Here is a 27,384-nt window from a genome sequence, read left to right on the forward strand (position 1 = left end):
ATTCCTACAGGCCGATAACGTTGATATCAAAATCCTGGCTAAACTGCTGGCTAACAAGTTGGTGGCGGCTGTGCCGTGACTGGTGCCATTGACCACGGTGCATCCAATCAACTAGAGGAGAGGAGTTGGCCTAACGGCTAGGGCGCTCAACCTCGGACCTAGGGATCTGGGTTCAAGTCTCAGTAACGACGCCAAACATCCTGTGATTCTGGGAAAATCTCTTAATCTACCCGTGCCTAACAAAAATGAATGTGTGTCCTCATGTAACGTAACTGGTGCTCATGTAAAGCGCTCTGATACCCTATTCGGTTCAGGTCAAGTTCGCACTATATAAAACTTTGCACAGAATTTTTTTTTTAACTTGAATTCACTGTTGAACACTCGCAGTCGACATGTCTTCCCCCAGAAGAGGAAGAGCCAGATGTGTCAGTGTGTCCCTACTATGCGCTGTACTTCGACTAAGTTTTGCAGTGGTGAGATAAACTGTTGGTACTATTAAGTGTAACTGTTTGCACAAACTCTAGGGGGGGACTACTGCACCTGTGGCTGACACCTACACCAGTCCACAGAGAGACTCGAACCCGGGAATAGAGGAGAGAGCGAGAGGAGGAGGCAAGGGGGGGTGGGATTACTGATCCCTGGGTACAGTGTCCGCTCATCAGTGAAATGCCCATTTCTCTATCTTTACTATGGGCATTAAAGAACTTTGGGGCTGATATCGATCTCAGCAGACCGGCTAATCCGTCACAAAAGTGTTGGACATCCTGTTCGTTGAAATATAAATCCCATTATAGCCTATGGGATTTATATTTCGGCAGATTGGATATCCATCATCGTTGTGATGGAGTAACCCTTCTGCCAAGATCAAAATCTGGCCCTTTGTTTTCAATAAAAATAAGCACTGTGTTGGACATTCAAATTATTGTGCTGCTGGATGATTGTGAACCCTGAGCTTGAAGCATCCCCACACTACCTCCCAGAGAAGTCTGTGTATTCAAACCATCCCGACCACTGAGAAGGAAGAGCTGAATGGGTTGTACTTTAGCCCTGTTTGCAGAGCTATAGTAGGATGCACTCTAGAAAATCAGAGGTAGGGCTTAATTTGTGCAGGTGGTTTCCGGTGCTCAGCACCAGCACTTAATTGTCAACACCGGCACTGATGACAGTATGCCACATGGGGCGCTGTTTGTCTAATTTAGAGATGAGCACAGCAGCAGTTGTTTATTAAGGAAGTACACAATAACAATGACTAATACCTGCCAACCAAGTCATTCTAATGGCTTTGAGGGACAGGGGGGGGGCTGGAACTGTCTGTATTGTCACACTTGTAGGAGTGTGATAGTTAATAGCTGTGTTGGTACGGTAATTGGCAGCAGGGGCAATGGGTGGTGCAAGCTGCAGGGGCTACCTGACGAGGACCCTTGCGCTTATTGTTTTACAAATTTCGCACTGATCAGAGGCAAACAACCCCAGACCCTAAAGCTGATGCCTAACAGCTCCTACTTGCTTCGTGGCCCTCTGAACGAGGTCTGACAGATGGTGTACTAAAGCTGACCAAATCAGACAAAAGGCCATCTGTAAATAGAAATTCATTGAAACAAGTTTTACAATACTGAGTTGTCAACAATAAAAATGAATGCTAGGCTGACCGCAAGCAATAATGATGCATTTCCTGCAAGCACTTAAGGAATGCATCTAAATTGCAAAAAGTGAACAAACACTACTGTCCCAGGTTGCCAATATTTTTCTAGGGCACACCTAAAAGTCCTAAACCACAACATAGCAAAAGCCCACCGCAACTGATATACAAAAGAGCCATCAGGACCACTCTACTACAACAAGTTCATCTATCGACCGAGAGGTCATCCAACATAACAACATCTACCTGCTAAAGCGAGACTCTGCTCACTTGCTATCGGGTGCTTATTTTCCTGCTTTCCAACCCACGACTCACGGCCCCCGCTTCGCGGGCGCCGTTCGAGTGCCTGTCATCTGCGGACTCAGCGAGGCTGAAAGGAAACCGACGAGGGAATCTCCAGAGTGCTTCAGAGTGTCAGGGACTGCGAGGACCAGCGGGCGCTGCGGAAATCAATTCGCCTCAGCTGGCCCTCTTCCCGCCTCCTCCCGCCGGATTTAAAAGTGGAGGTGTAACTCTACACTGTGTACCTGCTAAAGCGAGACTCTGCTCACTTGCTATCGGGTGCTTATTTTCCTGCTTTCCAACCCACGACTCACGGCCCCCGCTTCGCGGGCGCCGTTCGAGTGCCTGTCATCTGCGGACTCAGCGAGGCTGAAAGGAAACCGACGAGGGAATCTCCAGAGTGCTTCAGAGTGTCAGGGACTGCGAGGACCAGCGGGCGCTGCGGAAATCAATTCGCCTCAGCTGGCCCTCTTCCCGCCTCCTCCCGCCGGATTTAAAAGTGGAGGTGTAACTCTACACTGTGTACCTGCTAAAGCGAGACTCTGCTCACTTGCTATCGGGTGCTTATTTTCCTGCTTTCCAACCCACGACTCACGGCCCCCGCTTCGCGGGCGCCGTTCGAGTGCCTGTCATCTGCGGACTCAGCGAGGCTGAAAGGAAACCGACGAGGGAATCTCCAGAGTGCTTCAGAGTGTCAGGGACTGCGAGGACCAGCGGGCGCTGCGGAAATCAATTCGCCTCAGCTGGCCCTCTTCCCGCCCCCTTATAGTATAATAAGGCACTGAAAGACGCGCTAGCGGGACGCGCGCGGATCAAAGCGCGGAGCTAAGCCCGGGCAAAGGGCGGGCCCTCTGTGGCCCTCAGTGGCCGAGGTAGGCCGGGCTGGGCCCCGGTATCTTGACTCTTCAGTCGTATGTGTATATATACTAGTGTGCGTTATTATATTGTTTGGTAACGCTAATGCTGATAGAAATATAGGCATAGAGTAGTAGACTGTTAGTATCTCTCTCACTTCATTTCATTTTTTGTATTATTTTTTACTGATATTTTATAAGTTTGGGACCTTTATTGTAGGCTTTGTTATATCTTTAATAAGATGGAGGCTAAGACATTACGATCTGGGAAGGTTGTAATGGAGAATCTTGGTACAACACACGGTCCTAATCATTTGAGAAAAAAACAAACTAACAGTGCTATTATGAAAGGTCAGTTGCATTTAAATCAAATTTGGGAAAAAAGCTTAGATAGATCGCTTGAAGCTTCCAGGAAATTCGATAATGATCCAGTACAGCAATTAAATCCCTGCTTAAGTAAGGTGGAAGGTAGTGAGGTGACTCCCATGGTGGAAATAAAGAGATCACTAAGCCAGTCTAAGGTGGCGGACCTGCCAATTGGTTCTGAACATATGGCTGTGGTTGATCCCCTGTTAACATCGCAATCACTGATACATGATGTCTACAAGGGGAATGATATTTTGGACGATGATAAGGGTGATGTGTCCATAGCCACTAGTATTGATCTTGAACTCTGTGGAAGATATGTGGAAAAGTCATCTCTGCCTCCCACTGTAGTTAATAAAACGCCAATTGGAGAAACACCGTCTGGTCTGCTATTATATAGCAGTACCCCTTCTGTCAAATCCACAGATAATCTATCTCCACTGAGTAATGAACAATCCCCTCATTTTAATCTATCGGGGATTTGTCCCCTTACATCTTCAAGTTACCCAATGAATGATAAACCCATCTCTGAGTCACTCATTGCCTTGGAGCAAATTTTGTCTTCCATTCTATTGTTAATGGGTAAATTTGCTGTAAATTCTGATTGTATTTTATCCTCTGTTACTGAAATACTACAAGTACTGTTGGCACAAAATGTGAAAAGGGTTGTAAATGAACCTGTGTCTCTAGTGGCCCCTTCTAATCTTGAGCCTGTTGTACATCAAGAGGCTATTTCCTCTACTGAAGGGAAGGGAATTGCCCCATTGGGATTACCAATGGAGCAGGAGACTTGTAAGCCCACTAATCCATGCTCTTCATCGGTCCCGCTTTTGAGAACGGAAACATCCCTAGTTGAGCAGGAAGAGAATGTGTGTCAAGAAGCTCAAACGGGGGTCCATGATCTCTTTCCCATTTTTGTGCCGGATAAAAAGGTGCCAGAAAGTCTCTCTGGGTCTCCCCGAGTCTCCAAAATGACAACTAGAGTAAAAAAGGGGAAACCTATGCGTAAATACAAAAAGAAAAGACCTAGACAAATTATTTTTCCAAAACATGTAATAACTGAAATGCCCGCTTCCATAGGAAGAGGGCATAGCCCCCGTTCTGTTATTCTGGATAATGTAGAGCCGGAAGGTATCTTAAATGACTCCAATGATACCCCAGCTGAAGTAACTACGAATGGGGTGATTTCTGGATTAGTAACTGAGGCCACAGATGATGCAATTCCGAATTTGGTGGTTTCTGGGTCTGCAAGTGGTGCCCATGTTTCCCAACCTATGAATGTGACTGACAGACATTCTTCAATAGTAACAAGAGTATTTAATCCAACAGCCCCTATTTTTCTGCCTCAGGCTGAAGTATCCAGAAATGTTTCTCAACAGACATCTAAGGGTACTACTTCCTATGTGGATACCTTGTTACTGGATTTTTTGCCCTTACTTGACTCTGATTTGAGAATGAATAGATCTTGGCTACTAAGCTGTTTTAATGAAATTGAAAGCTTAAAGTTGGTCCAGACAAATGATATTGATTTAGTTTTTCCTATAAGAAATATAAATGGCCAACGAATAAGGGTCAAGTTTTATTCAAAAATTATTGCTAATCTGGTCCTTCAACAAGCAGAAGCCTTCCAACGTAGAGGCATTGACGTGTTACCTTTTGTTAACAAAAACGTAGGTTATTCTTTCGTTGAAGGAATCACAAGGTTATCCTCTGGTCAGGATGATTATCCTGTAGGTAATAATGACCTGAAAATTTGGCTTTCCAGAGGTAAACGTATGGTTTCACAGGTCTTTCCATTAACGGGTAACACGGATAACCCTCTAGATGAAGATGCTTCAAGGTGGAACTGGTTACCGGGAGTTCTCTCAAACACCACCTCGAGAAACCCACGATCATCTTCATATCTTTAACCAGTGTTTAAATATAGTGTCTTGGAATGCTGCTGGCTTGTCTAACTGTCCGGAGAAATTTGATTATCTTCTTTCTCTGAAGGCAGATCTGTACTGTATACAAGAAACATGGTGTGATACTCTCCCGTATGGGGGGAATGATTACTTCATCCTAGAAGCCGCTGCAACGCCTTCCAAAAGGGGCCACGCTAAAGGTGGAATTGCTTGTTTGCTATCTAATACATTACAATGGCAATTCTCACACCAAAAGGATGAGAGTAATCTATTTCAATCCATAACCATTTCTAATCTGGATACTGTTGTACAACGGTCATCGTTTATAATATTAAATGCCTACATCCCTCCCGAAGATATTTTTACCCCAGTGTTAAAACGTATGTTTGCCTACATAAAGCAGGTATTAGAGGTGGATGACCCACCGTACTTATTACTGGTGGGGGACTTAAATTGTAAAGTGTCCAATACTTCCCTAGACCTGTTTCGAAACAAAGTAAAAGAAGAAGTTTTTAATATTCCCCAAGCTTGCTTGCCTAATAATATAAAAACGAATAAAAGGGGCAAGATCCTTCTCGGGGAGCTTAGTGCTATGGAGGGAATTATTATAAATGGTAGAATGCCCTCTGATTCCCCTGCTAATTATACACATGGCTCTATCAGGGGTGAATCCATTTTGGATTATGCAATAACAGATTTTGATACGTTCTCTTGCTTTAAAGACCTGGTAATTACACATACCCCTCTGAGTGACCATAAAATTATTAAACTAACTGTCTCATTAATACCCCCGGAATCTGATCGCTGGTCCCTAATGAATAAAGGCTTCTCTATCAATTGCCTTTCTGGGAGATGCTATTGGGGTATCAACTCTAATAATAATGTACAAAACATCCTTATTCAATTTCTAACTAATCTTGACTCTTGGCAAGGTAGGGAATTCATATTCCTTGAAACGCTTATCCTAAAAATTACTGAAATGGCCAGGAGTAAAGGAAAGCTTAAAAAGAAATACTTCTCTCCCAGTCCGTTATTAAAGTTAAATAAAGAGATTAACAAACTTGTTAGGACGTTATATCTATTCAGATCGGGAGAAATTGGGAGACAGCTAGCGTTACTAAAGCGAAGGAGGGTGAGATTGAGAGCCAAATTAAAAAGAGACAAAGAAGATATGGTATGGATCAGTTTAAGAGAAGCATCTTGGAGTAAAAACTCTAGAGCTTTTTGGTCCATAATAAGACAAGGATGTGGGTCTGTTAAAACATCCACTCCCTCTGTTATTACTGAAGATGTCTGGATCCAATATGTGCTCACCTTATATGCATCCAATGGAGCAGGCGGGGACACTTGGGTTCCGGACGGTAACATTGATGATAAAATGGAACTCCCCACTGAGTACTCCATAGCCACCGCAATTAAGAGCATGCGTTCTTCTGGGGCTATGGGTCCAGATGAAGTGCCCATGTCTATAATTAAGCAAGACGTAACAAATTGGAGCAGGATCCTGCTTCCTGTGTTTCAGGCATGCTTCAAAAAGCGAACAGTTCCTGACTCCTGGCGGGGAAGTATTTTAATTCCAATTTTTAAAAAAGGAGACCGCGAGAATCCTGCTAATTATCGCCTAATTGCGTTATTAGATGCGATTGGAAAAATCTTTGCTAAACTGCTATTAATATTAATAACAGACTGGGCTTTTTTAAATAATGTTATTCCCAGGGAACAGACAGGCTTTCGAAAAGAGCATGGAACTTTAGATAACCTAACTATGTTGCATGTAATTACGGACAAATATGTGCGTGTACGTGGTGGGGGCATATATGCAGCATTTATTGATTTCTCCGCAGCGTTCGATAGGGTTGACCGACCGACGCTATGGAGAAAACTGATGTCATTTGGTATGCCGCGATACTTATTGGAGTTAGTTATGTCCCTGCACTGTAACACCTGGTGTAAGGTGCTACAAGGCGGAGAAAGGGGTCTTACGCAAGCAATCCCCTCACGCAATGGGTTAAAACAGGGATGTATACTAGCACCCACATTGTTTTCCCTGTACATGGCCGATCTGCCTACGGTAATTGCAGAAAGTGATGGTTTTGCCCCAGTAATTGGAGGGACTGCCGTATCTATTCTAATGTATGCTGACGACATACTAATTTTAGACTTGACTCCTAAAGGTCTTGCTAATCGTCTTCATAGTTTGAATGATTTCGCGGAAAAACACTGTATGAAAATTAATAGTTCTAAAAGCAAGATCATGTGCATCTTTGGTAAAAAGAAGTGCAGATCGAGGAACTATAATTGGTCATTAAGCGGAGAAAAACTTGAAGTAGTTAACTCCTATACATTTTTGGGCAAAATTATATCTTCTAACCTTAGTGAGAAGCCTCACATCGAAAATAACTCTAGAAAGGCAACTGCCCACGGTATGGGATTATGTTCATTGTATAATGCGACAGGGAAGAGGCATTTCGCCTCTTGCTTGGAGGTGTTTCGAGCGAAGATTCCTGCCACCCTTCTCTATGGAACAGAATTGGTGGATTTAAAGCAATGGGATTTTATGCAAAAAGTGGAGGGAAAGATATTAAGGAAAATCTCCTCACTTAACTCAGCCTGCTCCACGACTTCCTGCAGACTAGAATTTGGTCTGCGAAGTTGCTGGGCCCAAGGGCTGGCTGCTCTTGTGAGGTGGATAGCTTCCCTGGCCAGAGCTAAACCAGGAACCCTACGTGAAATCATAAAAAAAGAGCTTTTAGGTACCTTTAATGAGTTTTCGCAGCTGGTGAAAAATTTTAGAAAAGCTGTTGTATTATTGGAATTAGATGAAAGTATGTTATTTTCTCTTTCTCCATTAGAATTAAAGCAAAAGCTAAAAAGTAGGTCCTGGGAACTATGCTATAAGATGGATATACTGGCCCAACAGAAGTATAAAGAAAGGGAAGCTCTGGTCCTAACCTATACACCTAAACTTGCACAACAATACTTAAGGTGGAATATACCTCATGGTGTCCGTAGGATATGGTTCCTCTTACGCCATAACTTGTTTCCACTTAATACACTTCTTGCAAAATGGTATGATGTGACTCCTTTATGCAATCTATGCAATAATGCTGCTCAAGACCTCAACCACGTATTGTTTGTTTGCCCGATATTACATGTATGGCGCAAAAAATGGATAAAACCTATCTGTTTACAGTTGGGAATTTTGAATATAAAAATGTTTTGCCATGCTCTGTATTGCCCACCTAACGAAATGTTCTGTTCCAGATTATTTAATTATTTTAAAGGATTTTTAGATATATATTAATATGAGTTTGGGAGATGCTGCGGAGTTTATTATTTGCTTATATTTAGTTGTTACTTCTGAAGTTGTCTGTATCTTGTGCTTATTTTGTTATTGATATTATGTATGTTATTTTATGTGGCCCTCGACGAGAGCCAAATCATAATAAATAAAACTTTGAACTTTGAACAACATCTTCAACAATACAGGACAAAACCACATCCACTTAAGACCCAGTGCTGTATCGGGCACAGAATAAGATACCATAATAACTGAGGCTCACCTAAGTAGTAGCATCACTAGCAATGCCTGTAAGAAAGAGGCTCTGTATATACTGGACCAAAGTAAGGTAGAGTGTGCACAGAGTCCACAGTCCCCAGAGGTTTGGCAGAGGCTAAAGTTAGATATAACCATACTCTCTAAAGTGGTAGCTTGGTCGAGCAGTAAGGCAGTATCAGAGGACAGTGTAAAGCATTTGTTGTTCACACTCAGTCAGCAAAAGGTTTCACACACTCAAGAACCGAACTCTAGGCCAATGGTTTTGTATCAAAATATGTAGTTGTTTTATTTCAGAACCAACAAGGTATCAAAATAGACTTTCTCAGAATGAGTTACTTTAGTTAAATACTTTTGAAATAGGCAATAGATTTTTTGATTACAATAGTTACAGTTGTTGCAATAGGCAACACAATTTCAAACACAATGGTACATTGAGCTCAATGGGAATCTCTAGTTAAATGTAATTAGTTACTTTATAGATTACTTTTCTAACCACAGGACTGGATCCTAGATTCAGTCCTGGGATATCTCCTGTAAACAGTTAAGTAAAAGCGTTTTGGTTACAGTAGTGATTTTTAAGGAATATTATTGTATTTTAAAAGTTGACACAGAAACTTTTTCACATAGAATCACCAATGTTATCCTACGGGAGGAAATTCACTTACTTAGAAACTTTTTCACATAGAATCACCAATGTTATCCTATGGGGGGAAATTCACTTAGCAGGTAAGTAATGTTATCGTTACTTTTTCTTACTCAGTGTTGGATCCTGGATCCAGCACTGGTGCATCTCCTGTAAACAATTGAAATAATTTGATTATGTCATACAGGTGATTTTTAAGGAATATTTCCAAGTTTGGAAATTGGACACTTAGAAGATTTTCTGGTGAAAACCAGACAATGGTTTCCTATGGAGGAAAATTGAGTTAACAATAAATCAGAGTTATACTTGCTTTTCAGGTTCAGTGCTGGGCTAAAAGATACAGCACTGGGTTCTCTCCTGATAACAGGTGAGTAAATCGCAATTCGTTGTTCGGCGGATTTCAGGTATATATTTTAAAGTTTCAAAACTCCACACAAGAATTTCCAAGTGAAACCAGTCAATGTTACCCTATGGAAGAAAGGTGAGTTATTGGCTTTTGGTTAAGTACTCGACTGGCAGAGTTAAGGTTCTGGGCATAGACTCAGGTGTCTCCCAGTGTCAGGTAGGTACAGTTGTTACACCCTCAGTGGCACAGGGGCAGCCGGGTGCAGAGGTAGTAGGCCCAATGTTAGCCAATGGGCGGCAGGGGGCCATTGGTTGGTGGCTGCTGGCTTGCAGGCAACGTGGCTGTGGGAGATGGGCTCCTGGTCACTTGCTCAGGGCAAATGGGGAAGTAGGTTAGGACAAAGGTTGCACTCCCAGGGGCACTCGGGCGGCTGGGTGCAGGGTGCTTTTGAGTCGTCGGGCGCTCAATGTTATTCAACAGGAGTCTTAAAAGTTAAACAAAGGCTGCAGGCTCGGGGACGGAGATTCTTCTGGTGCGACCACCACTTTGAGAGGTAAGTTGGGATCTTGGAGGATAGGTAGACACCCAGGAGTTGGGCACAGGGGGCTGTGGGGCGCCGGGTGCAGGGGTGTCTTTGGACGTCGGGAAATCTTACCCTCACCTGGTCGCGGTTGGAGGGATCCCTGGTTGTGAGGCTGCAGGCGTCGTCAGGATCATCGAGGGGGGTCTTTGGGCACTGGATTCTGGGTCACAGTTGCTGGGGGGATGTCCTTGTGGTCTCTGTCCACTCAGGCACAGGCCGGGCTTGGCGGGTGCAGAGTGTGCTGGATTCGTGGTTCCTGGCTGGCACCAGGGGTATTGCTGTTTCACCAAAACCACTGCTCATGGGAGTCCCAGTCTTTTAGATGAGGTTTTTGAGGTTGCTGTCCGCAGGAGTCGGCGGGGTTTAGCAGGAGCAGGTTCAAGGATCAACAGGCCTGTAGGGTTCTGGGGCCAAGTCAGTTGGTGTCGTCCTCTTGTTAGCAGATGCACGGCAGGTCTTCTTGTTGCTTGTTCTTCTTTTTGTTTTCAAATCGGGATCTGTGGAAGGAAGGTTCAGGTTGCCCCTAAATACTAAATTTAGGGGCGTTACAGGTAGGGCAAGGGCAGGGACCAATGGGTCCCTGTACTTGGGTGAGTACACGCCCTATCCTTCTCCTCTCCTGTGGGAGGGGGCATCAGTCTACCTCTGATTGGGCAGGGCTCCCTATCCTCAAGATGGCCAGAGCCCGGAGTTGTGTTTCACCTTGTCTCTCCCACCTGAGGGGTGGAGTTGGCACAGGCTGGCACACCCCCTTTCCTCACTTAGGGTTTCCCGCCTGTCTTCCCGCCAGATTGGGGTTCAGAACCAGTGGGGGCCAGTTGCAGAGTACAGCAATTGGCCTGGGGAAGCTCACAAAAGGCGGCATGCCTTTGAAGCTTCCCCTGCCCATCTTGGGGGAGGAGGCTTGGCACCTCGTCCCAGGATGTGTATTGTTTCAGGCCCCCAAGAGCTGCAAGCTCTCGACCCAGGGGTCCAGAAACATGCCTGTTGGTGGCAGCCTCGGTAGCCACGCAGTCAGGACACTGGGAGTTGGTTAGGTTACAGGGGGCATCTCTGAGATGCCCTCTGTAGTGCATTTTACATTAAATTCCACACTGGCATCAGTGTGGGTTTAATGTGCTGAGAAGTTTAATACCAAACTTCTCAGCCTTCAGTGTAGCCATTATGGTGCTGTGGAGTTCATAATGACAACCTCACAGCACCATATACTCTTAATGGCATCACTACACTTACAGTGCCCAGGAATGGCCCTGGGTACTGTAGGGGCACAGGGCTCATGCAACTGTGCCCACACCACTAACATACTGCACCCTACTAGAGGGGTGACTGATGTATGCCAGGGCAGTGTGTTTGTGGGCATTGCACACTGGGATGTGTGCCATGTCGACTCTCTGTTTAGTTCTGCACCAAAACACTCTGCCTGCAAAGGCAGTGTGTGTATGTGTGTCAGGGTACAGGGCCCCTAAGGGTGGCACAATACGTGCTGCTGTCCTTAGGGGTCTTCTCTGGTCACAGTGCCCTGGGTACCTAGGGTACCATTTACCAGGGGCTGACCTGCGGCCACAGATGCCAATTGGGGTTAGGCTTTAGTATAGTTTTAGGGAAGGAACACAGACCCTGGTCACCTGATTGGTAGGAGCCCAGGGCACATCAAGTCGAAGTGCATCAGAAATCTAGCCAAAAAAGAGGGGGGTTACTGCAACAGAAACCCACTTTTTCACAATGCCTCAATCAAAAAGTCGAAAGGGAGCATCTGATCATCTCTAATGAAGGTGGTTCACAATCTCCCATTCCCCAGGCACCAATAAACACAAGACACTCATACGGTGATATCTCTTCATCAACCCAACATGAGACAACGCTCAGCGGCCAAACACCTCAAGGAACAACTACAACATCTGGTACCTCACAAAGAAGGAATATGCCACCTCTAACATTCACATTTCTGAATTGTGTAACACTGTGTAATCACTGACCAAGCGGGCAATATAGACATTCTCCAGGGCCCAGAGTTAGCTGAACTGACCCTGAAGTGGATCAAGAGGCAGGCAGTGTGGACAGTGGTATCGATGCAAGGGGCGGTGTGGCAGACTGGCACTTTACATCCCATGAGCAAAAGGCATGTAGCTGTGCAGTGAAAATAGTTTAGAGTAACAAAACAAAATCCCTGTAATCAGTACTGGTCTAAGAGTATGGAAAAGTTAACGGCCTTCAACACAAATACCAATCTTCAGCTATTTGCAGGAAGCTGGGCTAAATTTCAAATTATATTGATCACCGTATTAAAGGTACATCATTAGCAAAAGTCAGGCCTCTTTGTATAAACCCTTAATTTCAAGCGCTGAAAGGAGTCCTCCTGTTTGCCTGCCAGCCTGTTTTGACTGTATGAAAAAGGATGAGGTGTTCGCCTGTGGTTTTCGCATTGGGGAGGAAGGTGATTTCGTACTTCTGGGTTTCATACCATAGTGACATTTTTCTAGTTCCGGAGTGTACTAGAATCATAAAGAATTCTAAAAGGAAGCCATAGGAGCAGTTGCTGTGAGAAAGATGGGGAGAAAGGAGAAACCAAAACAATTGTAAGGTTTAAGGTTAAGCCTCATATAAAAGCCACTGTACCTTTAATGCAGGGGCCCAGCTAGGCGGGGTACCGTCTGTCTCCCAAAGGGCCAGAGTCTCAGGATGGCCTTACATAGGAAATAGGAGAAAGATTCAAACCTCTTGGTCTCCATCCTCCAGGTGCTGTGACCTGATCCATGTCACAATTTCCCCTTGTGTCCTGGCATTCCGTTGTCACGGCAACCTCTGTCTCTGCCTGATGAAGGTCTCCATCCCTGCTAGGCCAGAAGATGTCCAGGGAATGGCAGCTGCTTTTGGGGATCGACAGTGTGAAGGAGGTCGCTTTGAGGCCAATGGAAGCAAAGATTCAGAGAGTGAGTCACGTCTTTCCAGCAGGCGAATCCATGGCAATTTATGGAGTGTAAGGATGAGTTGATTGTTATTGATTTTCTTTACTTGCTGTATTTATGAATCAGAGACATTAAGTCTAGAAGAAAGTGGTGCTGGACAGACAGAAAATAAAACACATCAACATACAACAGGAAGCGAATGGAGAGAGAGTGCGATCCCTAGATGACAGAGTCCAAGTGGATGTTGATCCGGGATCTTTATGTGTGTAAATGTTATTTAATGTGTATTTGTAAAGCGCACCATCACCCTAAAGGGTATGCTGGCACCAAACAGTATGAATATGCCTAGTCCTGCCTACGGTAGGTTGGTTAATTGAAAAGCCAGGTATTTCAGTTGTCTGAGGAATTCAAGAAGAGATGAGGAGGCTCTGATGTGGAGAGGGCTGTTGTTTTCTTCTTTAGAGCGGTCTAAGAGAATCCTTGTCTTTCTGATCTGGATCTGTGTATGCGTGAGATGTGTGCAAGTACGAGTCCTGCAGAGGTGTCTGCGTGTTTGGTGGAAGGAGATGCAGCTGTTCAGGAAGGTGGGGCCTGAGTTGTGTGGTTCCTTGAATGTGTGTGAGAGGAGTTTGAATTGAGTGCATTTGTGCAACAGGAGCCAGTGGAGTTCCCTGACATGTGATGTGAGTTCTGTGTTGAAGGTTGAAGATGAGTCTGGCTGCTGAGTTATGGATGGTTTGTAATCTTCTAGTGAGTTGCTTGGTGATCTTGGCATAGAAGGTGTTCCCATAGTTCAACTTGCTAGTGACTAGGGCGTGAGTGACCATTGTTCTAGTGTTGTTTGGGAGCCATTTGAAAGCCTTCTTCAAGATCTTCTGAATGTGAGAATTGAATGCAGTGATGGCATTGACTTGTGCTGTCATGTCCAGTCTGCTTTTGATGGTTATTTGGAGGTTCCTGGCATGCATGGGTTCTAGGTGTGGGTGATGGTCAGAGTTTAGCCAGCTACCAGCTGGAGTCCCATGGTAGGGTGGTCTGTCTGAAGATCACTACTTCTGTGTTGACTGTGTTCAGTTTGAGACAGCTGGCTTTCATCCAGTTAGCAACTTCAGTCATGCATGCAGTGAATTTGTTTAATGTGTTGGAGGGTGTTGTCCGAGAGGTACAGTAGTAAGGTGTGTGTCATCTGTGTTGAGGAGAATGTTGATGTTGTGTGTGTAGATGACGGTGGCCAAAGGGATCATGTATGCACTGAGGAGGGCAGGTCTGAGCAATGAACCTGGAAGCACTCTGCTGATGAGTTTGCGGGCTTCCGAGGAGTAAGATGCCAGGCTGACAGCTTGTGTTCTATCCACTAAGAAGGAACAGATCCAAAGGAGAGCAGATCCTTGGATGCCAATGTCATCCAGGCGCCTGATGAGAAATGGGGTGTAAGACCATGTTAAATGCTGCAGGTCTAGGAGAATGAAGGCTGCCGCCTCTGTCAACGGCCATGTGGATGTAGTCTGTGGTGGCAATGAGTGCTGTTTTTGCACTGTGGTTGGGCCTGAATCCAGACTACGTGGCATCAAGGAGCTGCTGGTTGCTGAGGTGGTGTACTGCTGCAGGAGATGAGAGGTATTTCTGTAAGGCCTGTCAATAAAGTGTTACCCACTTAAAGATGTGAGAGCGCAAGAGCTTGAGCCATGGTTCAGAAGTTAGTTAACCCCTTCCGTGCTCATGACGAGCTGAGCTCGTCATGAGTTGCGCCGCTCGCATGCTCATGACGAGCTCAGCTCGTCATGTAACGCGGCTTTTTTCAAAACGCCGCACAGCGCGAAAAAAGCAGCCGCACGCATGCGGTTAAAAGAAGAATATGGGGGGCGCGGCCAAGATAGCGGAGTGAGCAGACATGTCTTGCCTGAGCTCCGCTCCTGCCGGGCCTACAGCATTTTCTAAGGCACCTTCAGCTCCCGGATCCCCTGGCGCAAGCGCTGCAGCAATAAGGCGCCTTGATCGGGGAGCGTCTCACCCGCTTGCTGTATGAGCTGCCTCCGGCCGTCCCACGGCTCCGGCACAAAAGGTGATGAGAGGCCGGGCCTGCTGCACGGGCTGACTGCGGATCATCGCTGTTTTTCTTGATGGGCCCCAGGAGGGTATCCCACAGCAGCTCCCATATGCGAGACCCGGGAGTCTCCCCCCGCAGCAGCACCTCGCCCCTGAGGCCCATCGGCACGCGCGCATGGTCCTGGGCCTGCGGTGCGGTCTGAGACAGCTGGGGACTCCACGCAAGCCCGTGGCTTTGCTGTGTGTGACTGATCCGGCTCCCAGCAGTGAGAGGGGACTGATCCGGTACACTGCGGAGCAAGGAGAGTGCTCCATAAGAAGAGGGCGCCCCCGACCCTGCTTTCAACCCGCTGGAGCTCACACGGTGCCCGTCTGCTGGCGGTGGCTTGTTTGGGGCCTGCAGAGTGCCAGAGGGCCTGGGAGGTACAGCGTTCTTAGCCAGCACCGCTGAACAGAGCGAGTAGCAGCGCCTCGTGGTGGAGATTGGTGTACCCCTGCCGGAACAACGGTGGTGACCGAGAAGAAGACCGCTTGTTTGCACGGGGACCGACAGATACGATGTGGGCCTAGTCTCAGGTGAGGCCCTCGGAGCTGGGGGGTTGCTAGTGCCTTCTGTCCCCGCCTGGTTCCCTAACCAGGCGGGGACAGCGTCTAACCCAGACTCAAAAAGATAAAGACCCATGTACTCTAAAAACCAAAGGTCATTTTTTTCTAATACTCAAGAATAAAAATGATTGTGCTATGTTAACTGTGTATTGCTTACCATTCAGAGAGAACTCAGTTGCTTTGCCTTTACTCACCACCTCGTGTGTTACCCTCCTTGGGCTTATACTCACCTCCCCCTCAACAAGCAAGATGCCTCTCTTAGGTTGTTGTTTTTTTTTCAACCCATGTTGAAAAGTTCCTACACACTTCCTCCAAGGGTTCCATTTACACGGATTTCAATGTACCAGTCAATTCGCCCTCAATTGGTGGGTGTCACCTTCTTTTCACTCCGGTTCACCCTTCTGACAAACAAAATGTCTCCTTAGGGTCACCCTTATCTCAAACCTCTATCACACTTCATAAAACTGTTAATTCCCAATTCATCTTAATGGGACCATCCTCTTAAATATCTGACTTAATCATTTTTTGGAGCAACTCTTTTTTTATTGAACAGTGTTATATGTACAGGATAATCCATGGTGCAGGTGATGGCTGAAACATAAAAAAACAACTTAGGGTCATTAATCTTCAAGAACTTCCATGCCCTCCCTCCCCTTCATTAATATCAAAAGTTATACGAACAGGAATCCTCTGCTGAATTAGTAATTGTAAAGTTCTTATTGGCTAGGCCAAAAATAACAGTCTTCCCTTGCAAACCTAGAGCAGTTACGATAAGTCTGGCGGAATAATGTAAAATATTTTCAGATACTTGGGCAGGTGAATTCCCTGGATTCAATTGATAGATATTTCAGGAATGGTGCCCAGCCTTAAAAGGCTCACCCTTTTGTTCAATAGTGAAACACAACTTTTCTATCCGAAGGATTTCCTAGATGCTTTAATATCTGTCCTTCTGACACATATAGCAGTGAGTACTTGCTTAGTGATGTAGAATGCTGGAAACATCTGTTTCCCCCTAAGTGTAACCGGAATATTAATGTTTTGGGAGGCCTGGCATGGTGTATGCTGGTTTTCTAGGTATTTTAGCTATCTCCCCATAAAATTGCCTCTGTTTCAATATAAGTCAATGAAGGTAATACAACCTCCCCTCCATTTTGTTTCAAAGTCTCCCACTTTGCAGTACTAAAATGTTGGCATGTTTGGTATACTTTGTTGCTTCACCCCTCCCCTCTCCTAGAAATATGCTTTTAAAATAAATAGGGACAGGCTGTCTTTTAAACTGTTTGCATTTCTTTCCCATGCATGCCAATAGACCCAATTCAGACGGAGCCTCCTGATTTTTTTAAGCCAAAACATTATATTGCCTCTTCTCCAATATGTCAATGAGAGAAATATCTCCTGATTAGTGTTTTTAAATCGTACACTTTTCTCTTCTAAAATGTTGGCATAGATGCAATATATCAAATTTTATGTAAAAAATGCCTTTATATTAGCTTATTCATGTCTGAAATTGCCCTCACGTCAGTGCAAGTCAATGGGCAAAATAGATTAAATGTTTTTCTAAATTGCCCTCTTTCCTTTAATCCCTTTGCATCATCTTTTTGGATTAAGCGCCGTGATATTCCACTGGGATGAGTGTTGCGCTTCATAAAAACTGTAAATAAATAAATACATATGTGTTAATTTAGACGGTAATGTAGTAACTTGCCTTTTTGTTCACCAATGTTTGCTAGATAAGAAAATAAAAATAATAACATTAAAAACAAACAAAAAAGGAGAACGCTGATGATGGTTGTTTTATTGGGAAGAGGAGTTCACTTACTGGATATGAAATTATGTGACGCAGTCTAAACCAGTGGAAAGTTGGACTCCGAAAGACACAATGCCTTCATATAGAAAAACTGACCGGAAAATAAGCAACATAGTTTTTCTAATATCGAATTAGGCTAGGATGTGTTTATATTACTTGATAAAAAATTGTTTTAAAATATGAAAAATAAACAAGGCCTACCTTTTTTTCTACAGTATTTCATTCGAGTGCAAGAAAAATTATTCTAGATCTCGTGATGTCCTGTATTTTTTAGATAAATCACTCTCATCCAAGCAGGCAATTTGGTATTGATACAGTCACTTCTTTCAAAGATGGCCGTCTTTTTTTACTGGAGCGATGTCTTTGTCGTTCGTGAATTGACACTCATTTGAGCTTTTTTTCCCTCTCCGCCTGAAAATATTTTGGATACAACTTTATTCAACATATGGACAGAATATTGACAAATCGACAGAACGTTGACCAATCCGAAGGTGTGAACAGCTGGCCAATTACAGTGAGGATCATCCCTCTTGCCTCCCACGACCAATCACAGAGTAGCTTTCCTGGCGTCCATCTAATCACGGCTCCAACGCCCTCTCCTTCCCTGCGTCGGCTAGGAGGCCGCCATTTTGTATTGCTGTGGACGTTGGGTGGCCTGGCTGACGACAGGAACCTTGGAGGTGGATGTTTGATCATTTCTCCAAATTTAATCTTTCGGGAATCATTTCAGCTGTACTGAGGTAGGTAATCGCCTCCTGTGTACGCATGGCGCTCTGCAGGAATGGGTTATTGACGTCATATTTTCGATATACCCTTTTCTGTTAATGGTACATTCCACTGTCGGTATTTGTGTGTGCTGGGTTGGCTCAATGATGTTAAACAGGTGGGGTGCGTTTTTCCGTGGGATGTTGCGCTCTCTTTTTTGCTTAAATGAGGACGTTTTCGGTCTTCGGGGGAGATTTCTGATTTCACCAGCGAGAGAGCATTTTTATTGTTACATTTGGGGGCCTGCTGGTTTCCCACTAGATTGTATTTGTCCCATCTAGACTGCCCAGTCATGACTCATTGGGCTTCATTTATTTGCGTTTGATCAACGACAGTACTGGTCATAGCGGCTAATGTTATTTTCCCTGATATTACAACAAACATTGCCTGCAGTAACCTCAACCCATTGCAGTCTTTCATACCAACACAAGCTCAAAACTGCCCTAGTTTGATAATGGGGACCACTTTAAATAGGTTGACCGGGGCTTATTTTTTGTCTCAGTCCGACCCTGCGTCTACACACCTTTAGTTTGCACTAAGGTTATTTGTCCTACAGTGTGCACGTACGTAGTGCACATCTCAATATAAACCTTTGTTTTTTGTTATATCTGGCTTCCTTGCCATGCATGCTTCTCTACCTTGCTGCTCATCCCATACTCTCAACTCTCCCAGGCATCCAACACTCTATGACACTCATCACTCATATTAACATTCCACAGCACATACATACTGGCTGCGTAGCAAGGCAGATATAACACATCTTCCCCCTTTAATAACAACACAAATTTGAAGATGCAAGGAATAAGCAAATGGCAACATTACAATGGAAGATACAAAAGGTCAGCATGTAAATAACATAAGTTATCTAAATAAGAACATACCGTAATAATGGGCAGACATGCAATGAGAACATAAAGCACCAAAATATGGAAGATGAAGACAAGGCATACATTGACAAATAGTAACCCACACCCATCTTCCCCCTTTAATAGAGAAAACACAGACTTCATTGCCATGCATGCTTCCCTGCCTTGCTGCTCAGCCAGTGTGTATGTGCTGTAGAATGTTAGTATGAGTGATGAGGTCATAGAGTGTTGGATGCCTGGTTGAGGGTGAGTTGAGAGTATGGGCTGAGCAGCAAGAAGAATGCTCCTGTTGGGGTTCCTTCGTTCTTATCATCTTACATGCTACTTGGATAAACTACTTGAAGATACCACTCAGACCGGACATTTTTTCCAATTACAACAGTTTTGTAAACAGATTTTATTCGATTTTACAGGAGGTGCATTGGCTGGTTATGCACCAACTCTATCAGCCATCAAACTTATATTCGGCCACCTTAGGACATTAGTACAACTTATTAGGCAGTTCAGGATGTTCTGTTCTTTCGACATTCATTTGCGGTCCTATACATATATGTTGTATATTGATTCTTCATGTAATATGGCTGACAGTACTCATTAGCCCTTCTTTAGTGTTTTCACCTTCTCAGTCTCCCAGAATACCTGTGAGTGTTCTACCTTGTACCAGAGTGTTCTACCTGTGTCAGTTGAAGGTCTGGTCAGCTGGCGAGGTTTTGTACTCCGCTGTGTCCTACAAAAAATCTACATGTAATCAACTAGAAGTATCTTGTCATCTATCACCATCTTATTTACAACAATATACTAACATTCAGTCCCGACTGAAACCTTCCAACTACCCCCACCCACCCCACCGCCCAGGCGTGTCACTTACATCTAGATCGTAAGTATTTAGTAGACCAGCGTCCCAAGCCGGGAGCCATCACTGAGTAAAGGAGCACTATAGGGATCGCAGGCAACAGAGGGCCACCCACAGTAGTTTACCTCCATGTCTCAAGAAACCCTCCCTTTCTTACAGCCTAACTTGAGTCTGCTGAGGGAACACCATCAGAGTCTCCGTCTTCCAGAGATTTGAGCACCACGACTAGCGCTTTCCAAGCTTTCGCCTCTTCTAATGCTCTCGCTCCGTATTCTCCTGGCTATTGGCTGTCTGATCACCTCTCTCAATATAAACCTGTGATCGCCATCAAACGGGATTTGTATAGCCTTCCTAATCCCCTGTGAGAGTATTCAGGCGCTGGGGGTTCTGCTGCTTGAGTGCAATTGGTTGAAAAACCGGGTCTTGAGTTATTTCCTAAATACCTGCAGGGAGGGTGAGGTCTAAAGGTGAAGGGTGATGCTGTTGCAGGCCTTTGCAGGTAGGTAGAAGAATAAGCGCCCATCAGTCTTACTTCGGCGGATACAGGGGTATGGGAGAAAAAGGAGTGCAGGTGTCTGGAGGGTTGGTGAATGCTTCGGCAGTGGTTGATGTATGCTGGTCTTAAATTTATAGGCATGGGTTAGCATCTTGAATTTTATTTAATTTATTTATTTTAAAAGTTTTATATAGCGCTAGCTTAACCCGTAGGTATCACAGCGCTTTACATACACCCTGTAAAAAAAAAACAGACGCAAATTGCATTAAAAAACCAGGCATGAAAAAAACAGCATGAAAAATAAGGTGGTTAACACAGTCCGGTCACCAACTATCCTTGAATGTCAAGAGAGAGGAGTGAACTTGCATATTGAAGTCTAGGTTAGTTGATGTTGGTCAGGAAATTATTTGTTAAGGAGATGGAGTTTCAGGTCCCTTTTGAAACAGGAGAAGAAGTTGCATCAGAGGACTCTAGTGAGAGCGTTCCACATCCTGGGAGCGTTGCCAGAAAACAAACGGTATTGTGTGGTGGACGGGGAGCCAATGGAGTTTCCTGAGGTGTGAGGTGATGTGGGTCTGTCTGGGGTGGTTGGGGCTGAGTCTGGCTGCTGATTTCTGTGTGGTCTGTAGTTTCTTCCGTATTTGTGTAGTGTTGCTGTAGTCCAGACGGCTAGTGATGAGGGCTTGGCTAATGGTGCGTCTGGTGCTGACAGGCAGCCACTTAAAGATCTCCCAGAGCATGCAGGAGGGTGAGGAAGCAGGCTGAGGATACTGCTTTGATCTGGTTTTTCATGGTGAGTTTCTTGTCCAGAATGATGCAAAGGTTCCTGGGTGGTCTGTTGGGATGAGTGAGTGTCCTAGTCCCGCAGGTCACCAGGAGTGGTTCCATGGGGCGATGTTGTTTCCAAACATTAGTACCTCAGTTTCGTCAGTGTCAAGTTAAAGACAGTTTTGCATCCAGTGGGTACTGCTGGTTATGCACAAGTGGAAGTTGGCCCTCGCGGTAAAGCTAAGCTGGGTGTTGTCTGCATATGATATGATGTTGAGTCCATGGGTCCTGATGACGTTGGCCATGGGGGTCTTGTTGGTGTTGAATTGGGTGGGGGATTACTTTTGAGGGACGCCGCATATTTTGACCCAACATTCAAGACCTCTTGTATATACTTTAGTATATACTTATATGTGTATGTACTTTGTGGGCTCTGGAGATCAGCCACAGGACTTGTCTGCTTTCGCTTAGGGATATTTTTTCTGTTCAACTACCTGTATTTAATTGTCTTGATAGAAAACGACCAGCAGAGGTCAGTCAAATACCAGAATTACTTTCTGCTGAGGGACTTTCTCTTTTAGCTCAAGCCTAGCGCAGCGCACATACGTTGCTCTATGGGAGGCTTCTTGTAAGCACTCCCAAATCCCTAGAGCTTTTCCCGTGTTTTTTTTTTTTTACGCCCACATATTTGATTGGCCATTGCGTAAGGCTTTAACAAAAGAAAGCACGCAAATGGCCAAAAGCGTGGGTATGTCCTGCCTTATCTTTAAATGTTCCCTCCCATAGCCTATGTGTCTCTGGAGTGAGCGCAGTGATTAGCGGCGCGCAGTTTGCCAGCTGCACGGCAGGCTATATTCCTGTATCAAGTTACTTGTACTAATTTCCCCAGCACGGGTGTTATGACTTTCGCGACCATGCTGGTTTCCTGTCTGTTTTGCCTCCTTGGTATGTATCTGCCGCTAAGCACAGTCTCCCTGACAATACCATGGAAAAGCTGAACACTCATTAGATCACATGTAAATGGTTAGCTTAGTTACCACCTTTTCCTGATTTTCATTCGCAAACAGCTCCTGGGCAGACCAGAGACATGGAGCTGTCAACGTGAAAATGAAAGTCCTTCTGCCTTCCAACACGTGGAAAATCTTTCAACTGCTCCAGTAAATCAAAGCACGGTGTCATGAAATGGAAAACAACACGTCATCGCCTTGTCTCAAAGTCCAGGGTCTCACTGACCTACGGGACTCAGCCGATCAAACTCTTAATCAGTAAAGTCAAAGAGCAACGTGAAATCAGCTCAAAGTAGTGTTTATTCGTTGCACAGACTCATTTCAGGCTTAAAGTCGCAGTCAGAGTAGCTAAGTTCCTTGGATGCACATGAAAGTTCCATCCAGCATCAAGTGATGATCCTGAGGCACTTTAAAGTAGCAAAATATGTGTGATAATTCTCGACATCACCAGAGAACAGACTCTCACTGTCCTTATGTTGCCCTAAATGCTTTAAGAAACACATTTTCTCCCCTCTCCCATGTCCAACTTAAGGTATGTCTGAAGCAAGAAAAAAATGGGCATGAGTAACAAAACATGTATATGAGATGGCGAACTAGGCTGGCATGGGTTACCGTAAATCATCATAGAGCACCATGATGTGAGGGCTGCTGCTTATGTGGTTATAGGACTTGATACATTTCACACTTTTAAGTAAACGCGTACATTAGGTCCCCGAATGATATCTCTTTGAAATGCAGCCTAAGATTCTTTATCAGTATGCAGACGACACTCAAATCTGTCTTACTCTGATAGCCTTGGATTAGAGTGGCGGCCGCCACAAACAACAAGCATTTGCAATGCAATAGCTCTTGCATTTACGTACGTTTCAGCTATTGGCATTGTAAATGACATAAACTTGTATTTATGTTTTCGTTTTTAAAATGTAAATAAAAGGCATTGCCATTTACAATGCCAATCTTATACTCGTGTATATGCGAGACCTATTGCATTGCAAATGTTTGTTTTATTTTTCTGGCTTGTATTTAACTTTCTTCTTAGAAAAAGACCAGCAGAGGTCAGTAAAATACCAGAACCGCTTTAGCATTCTCTAGATTCCAGTCCATAGAAATTGTCTTCCACGAGCACCTGTAGACCATAATATTTTTTTTAAATCTTATGTTTTCAGTGATATGACTACAGAAGCCCTGATTTTATATTAAAAACAGAGCTTTGGACTATTCTATTTCCAGCTGAAAGGCAATATTTCTCTCCATGCGTTCCCATTCCTGGCGTGTCCATTTGGTGCTAACTTTCCCTCCATGTTAAAGAACAGTAGATGTTTCAGCACCCAGGCTAATGAGCTGCATAGCTAAATACATATAAGATCCCAACGTCGAGACCGGTTGCATTGCAAATGCTTGTTTGTTCTTGGAATCCGAGGTGTAAAGTGGAAGGTGGACTCTCTGGTTTCTTAAGGTTATGAAGGTTGCGATTCATTTGATGGGCTTCCTGTTGGAGCCTCTTGATTAGGATGTGTTGGAAATAAAAGTCAAAAGCTGTGAGGAGGATTAAAGTGGACTTTTATTCTTGGTCCAGGAGAGTCATGATGCCGTCGGTGGCTGTGATTAGGGTAGTTTCCGTGCTGTAGTTGAGCGGAATCCTGATTAGGGTGAGTCCAGAAGGTAATTGTTTTCCAGGTAGTCTGTGAGTTGGTGGATAATGTCCTTTTTGAGGGCCTTGGTGGGAGCAGGGAGGTGGGTTGGTAGTTCTTGAGTTCGTTTGGCTCTACAGATGGTTTGTTGAGAGGCGGATTGTCTTTAGCTTGTTTTCTTTCTTTTGAGAAGGTGGCTGATGTGATGGATGCATTGGAGATGCTGGTGAGCTTGTTGCTGATAGTCTTGTTTCTGCGGTTGAACATGTGGTGGGGCCATGGGTCCGTAGGTGCTCCTGAGTGGATAGAGTGCATGATGGCTGTGATGCGCTGTGCAGTGAGCTGCTCCCATGTGGTGATCCGGTGGTTGGGGTAGGCGTCAGTGCAGGTTGAGGATGCTGGCGGGGGAGAGTTAGGGGGCGAAGTGTTTGTAGATGGTATTGTATTGTGGCATACTTATATAGCGCAACCTATCACCACCAAGGGCATCCTGGAGCTCTTGTTGTGGAAGAAGTCCGCCAGGGTGTTGCAGTGATCTTGGGAAGGGGTGGTGATGTTTTCCCAGCAGCCTCCAGGCTCCGCCTCGATCACTGGGCGCCGATCAGCCCCTAGCCACCATCTTGAGGTCGCTGCCGGCGTTTCTTTTTCTCCTCCCTGCAATTGGGAGCAAATACAAGCGCCGGGGCCAGCCTCGCAACCCTCTGGCACCATCAGAACAGCTATGGGGCGGTCTCCGTGCGCTGCTGAATTATGCTGAGAAGTGGTGGGCCTGCACGGAGCTCATGCGTCCCCCATTATCGGCTCCTTGGCCATGCCTACCTGCACACTATTAATCTAAGTTTAGGACCTATTTGTGATCCCATAGTCAGTAATGTGGGCGGAGCATTGACATCCTCTCAGTCATATTAATATTAAGGTAAAACCAAACTAGATGTGGCTAGCCAATGTAGTTTGTGTGGGGCTGGTGCATCTCCTCAGTGGGGAAGTAGGCTATCACTTAACTGAATTTGAATCCATTGTAAATAGGACTACCTGCAAAATAGAATCAACGCTGTGAGAAGTTGGCCTGGCATATGATGTCCACTATTCTAGTGGGCACCTTGCACCAGTCCAAACGACCCTTATTGATGGTAGGTTTAAGACAACGTTTATAGAAAGCTATCCTAGTGGTAGCTGAGGAGAGCAGCCTTCAGGCTAAGTCTTGAAGGAATGTGAAGCAGCTTGTCTTGCCAGTCTATAATCTCTTGAATGATCAAATGAAAGTACACCACATAAGGTATATATCAAATATATATGAATTTATTCTAATCACAACCCCTCTAGTCTCTTTATGAGGCTAAAGGCAAAAGTACAATACAAGACTTTAACCCCTTCAGCGCTGATGACAAAGCCAGCTCGTCATGGGCGTTACCTGCGCTACGCGCATGACGAGCTGGCTTTGTTACGTAACGCGCATTTTTCAAATTTCAGCGCACAGCGGGAAAACCCGCTAGCGCGGTAGAGGTTAAATAGCACACAGTAAACTAGCAGAGTATACGTTTTGCCCTAGGGGCTTTACAAACCATATACTAAAATAGTGGTATAAGAACCATGTGAGGGATAGAAGTGGTGCCTAGGGCCTGTAGAACCGCTGGGGCAACCAGGAACCACCCAAGGTAGGGACACAGGAGAACCACGGGGGTCGCGTGCAGTGTCTAAACACATCAGCGAATCACCATTGACTTCAATGGAGTAAGTTTAAGTTAGAATTTTAAAGTTTAAGGAAACTTAGGAGTGGACTGCGGGGAAACCCCTTTAGACTAGGACACTTCGAGAGTCAAGACCAACAGGAGCACCGGAGTACTCGTGTTACCTCACCCAGGGAAGCCGGGTGCATAGGTGTCTTTTCTTGTCGGGTTTCGTCGCCGATTCCAACGTAGAGCTGCGAAGAAGTGCTGCAGGTGACCAGAGGAAAAGGTCCGGGTGGATCGGAGATCTGAAAAACCTGAAAGCAGAGGGGACAGAGTCTGGGTCACTAGCCAGTGACCAGGATGGCGACAGGAAGATGCCTGCCGATGTCTGGTGCTTTAAGGTGAAGTAGGTGAAGCTTGACTCTTCAGCCACGAGGACCAGGAGGTGGATTCGAGCTGTCCCACGAAAGATGTCGCGTGCTGCAGCGTCGGAATCCAGATTTGACCCAACAAGCCTTGGCAACAGCAACCCACGCAAGATGACCAGATTGGCTTCGGTGCAGACCAGCAAGGTCTGAGGGACTCGTCCTTTGGAGGGGAGTCGGAGCACGTTTGGAGCAACCAGGAAAGCTCAAGAAATAAAGGATTGTCCTTCGTGGGGATCCACTAGCCAACGGATTAGAGCTCGCGAAGGAGCCTCGAGCGGCGGTGAAGAAAACGGGCCCACGCAACACTCGTGGAGTGTATGCCTCTCAGCTTCAGTACAAAAGGTGCTCGGGACAAGGGCAACAAATAGCCCAATGCACAACTTCGGGAAGTAGGTGCACTCGCAAACTTGCAGGATGTCCAGGAGTTCTCGTGATAGCTACAGGTCTTGGCTTTGCTGGGGACTCGTGTTAACCTCGGAGATGTCTGGAAGTCCGTGTCATGTGTCACAGATTCTTCGGGATCCGGTGGGAGCTTCGAAAATGCAAACCGACAAGATCCTTCTTTGGTGCCTGTTTGAACAGGGAGGTCACTCCTTGACCCCAAGGGAGATTTCTTCAGTTTTCCAGTCGATATGGAATGACGAAGGTCCAAGATTTCGTCTTCAGGGTTTCGTCCAGGGTAATCTAAAGTCGTAGGGACTGGAGTCCTACACTTATACGAAGTTTAGGGGATGGACTAACTCTATGGCCCCACCTATGGGAGGACCTAGGGTGGGGGTGGTTAACACCCCTTCCCCTTTGTCCAGTTTCGCACTGGGGCTGAGTGCCCCAGCAACCCGTTTGAACTGGGAAATGCATGGAGCACCTTGTGTGCCCCAGGCAGTGTCTGAAAAGCATTCACTGAATGCAACCCACCCTGCCCCAATACACTAAAGGCTGCCTGGGGAGGTTCCAGCAGCAGGAGGTCAGACTAATGTCTGTGGCAGCAGCATCCATTTTGTGATACTGAGGCTCTTTAAAACATTTACTGGGTGGACCAGTGTGTGCATGTCTTCTCCCTCTAGAAGTGTGGAATGCTACCCCCGCTGCCAGAACTGGCAGGGGGGGGGGCGGGGTAGGATTCCAAAGTGTTTGACACCAAACACGACATGTTTTGATAAAGCCAAACCAAAGTTAACATTAACCGCGAGGATTATAATGCACTTAAGAGTATATGGTATGGCTATATCATAGAACAGCTACAAGGAAGGGATTCCGAAAGCTGCAGAGGAGCTCAGCTCATGCTAGGGCACCCTCTCACATAAAACCAAGCACTCTGCCTTCAGGATTGTCAAGGCCTGCCATAGGAGTGACTTATGG

General features: G+C 45.4%; 2 protein-coding genes across 2 annotated transcripts in view; one reads left to right on the forward strand and one right to left on the reverse strand.

Moving 5' to 3' along the window:
• The window catches only part of LOC144785011 (uncharacterized), a 51,923-nt gene extending 34,011 nt beyond the window's left edge, over nt 1-17,912 (reverse strand). Inside the window, exon 1 of the mRNA XM_078664130.1 lies at nt 17,743-17,912. Coding sequence (XP_078520256.1) covers nt 17,743-17,764 — 22 coding nt within the window. The 5' untranslated portion in view covers nt 17,765-17,912. The remainder of the gene's footprint in view (nt 1-17,742) is intronic.
• Nucleotides 17,913-18,095: 183 nt separating this feature from the next.
• RBM10 (RNA binding motif protein 10) overlaps nt 18,096-27,384 on the forward strand; it is a 212,854-nt gene continuing 203,565 nt past the window's right edge. The window contains exon 1 of the mRNA XM_078664667.1: nt 18,096-18,281. The gene's annotated coding sequence lies outside the window, so the exon portion shown is untranslated. The remainder of the gene's footprint in view (nt 18,282-27,384) is intronic.

Source organism: Lissotriton helveticus, chromosome 10, assembly GCF_964261635.1.
Source record: "Lissotriton helveticus chromosome 10, aLisHel1.1, whole genome shotgun sequence".
In the NCBI taxonomy this organism is placed as follows: domain Eukaryota; kingdom Metazoa; phylum Chordata; class Amphibia; order Caudata; family Salamandridae; genus Lissotriton; species Lissotriton helveticus.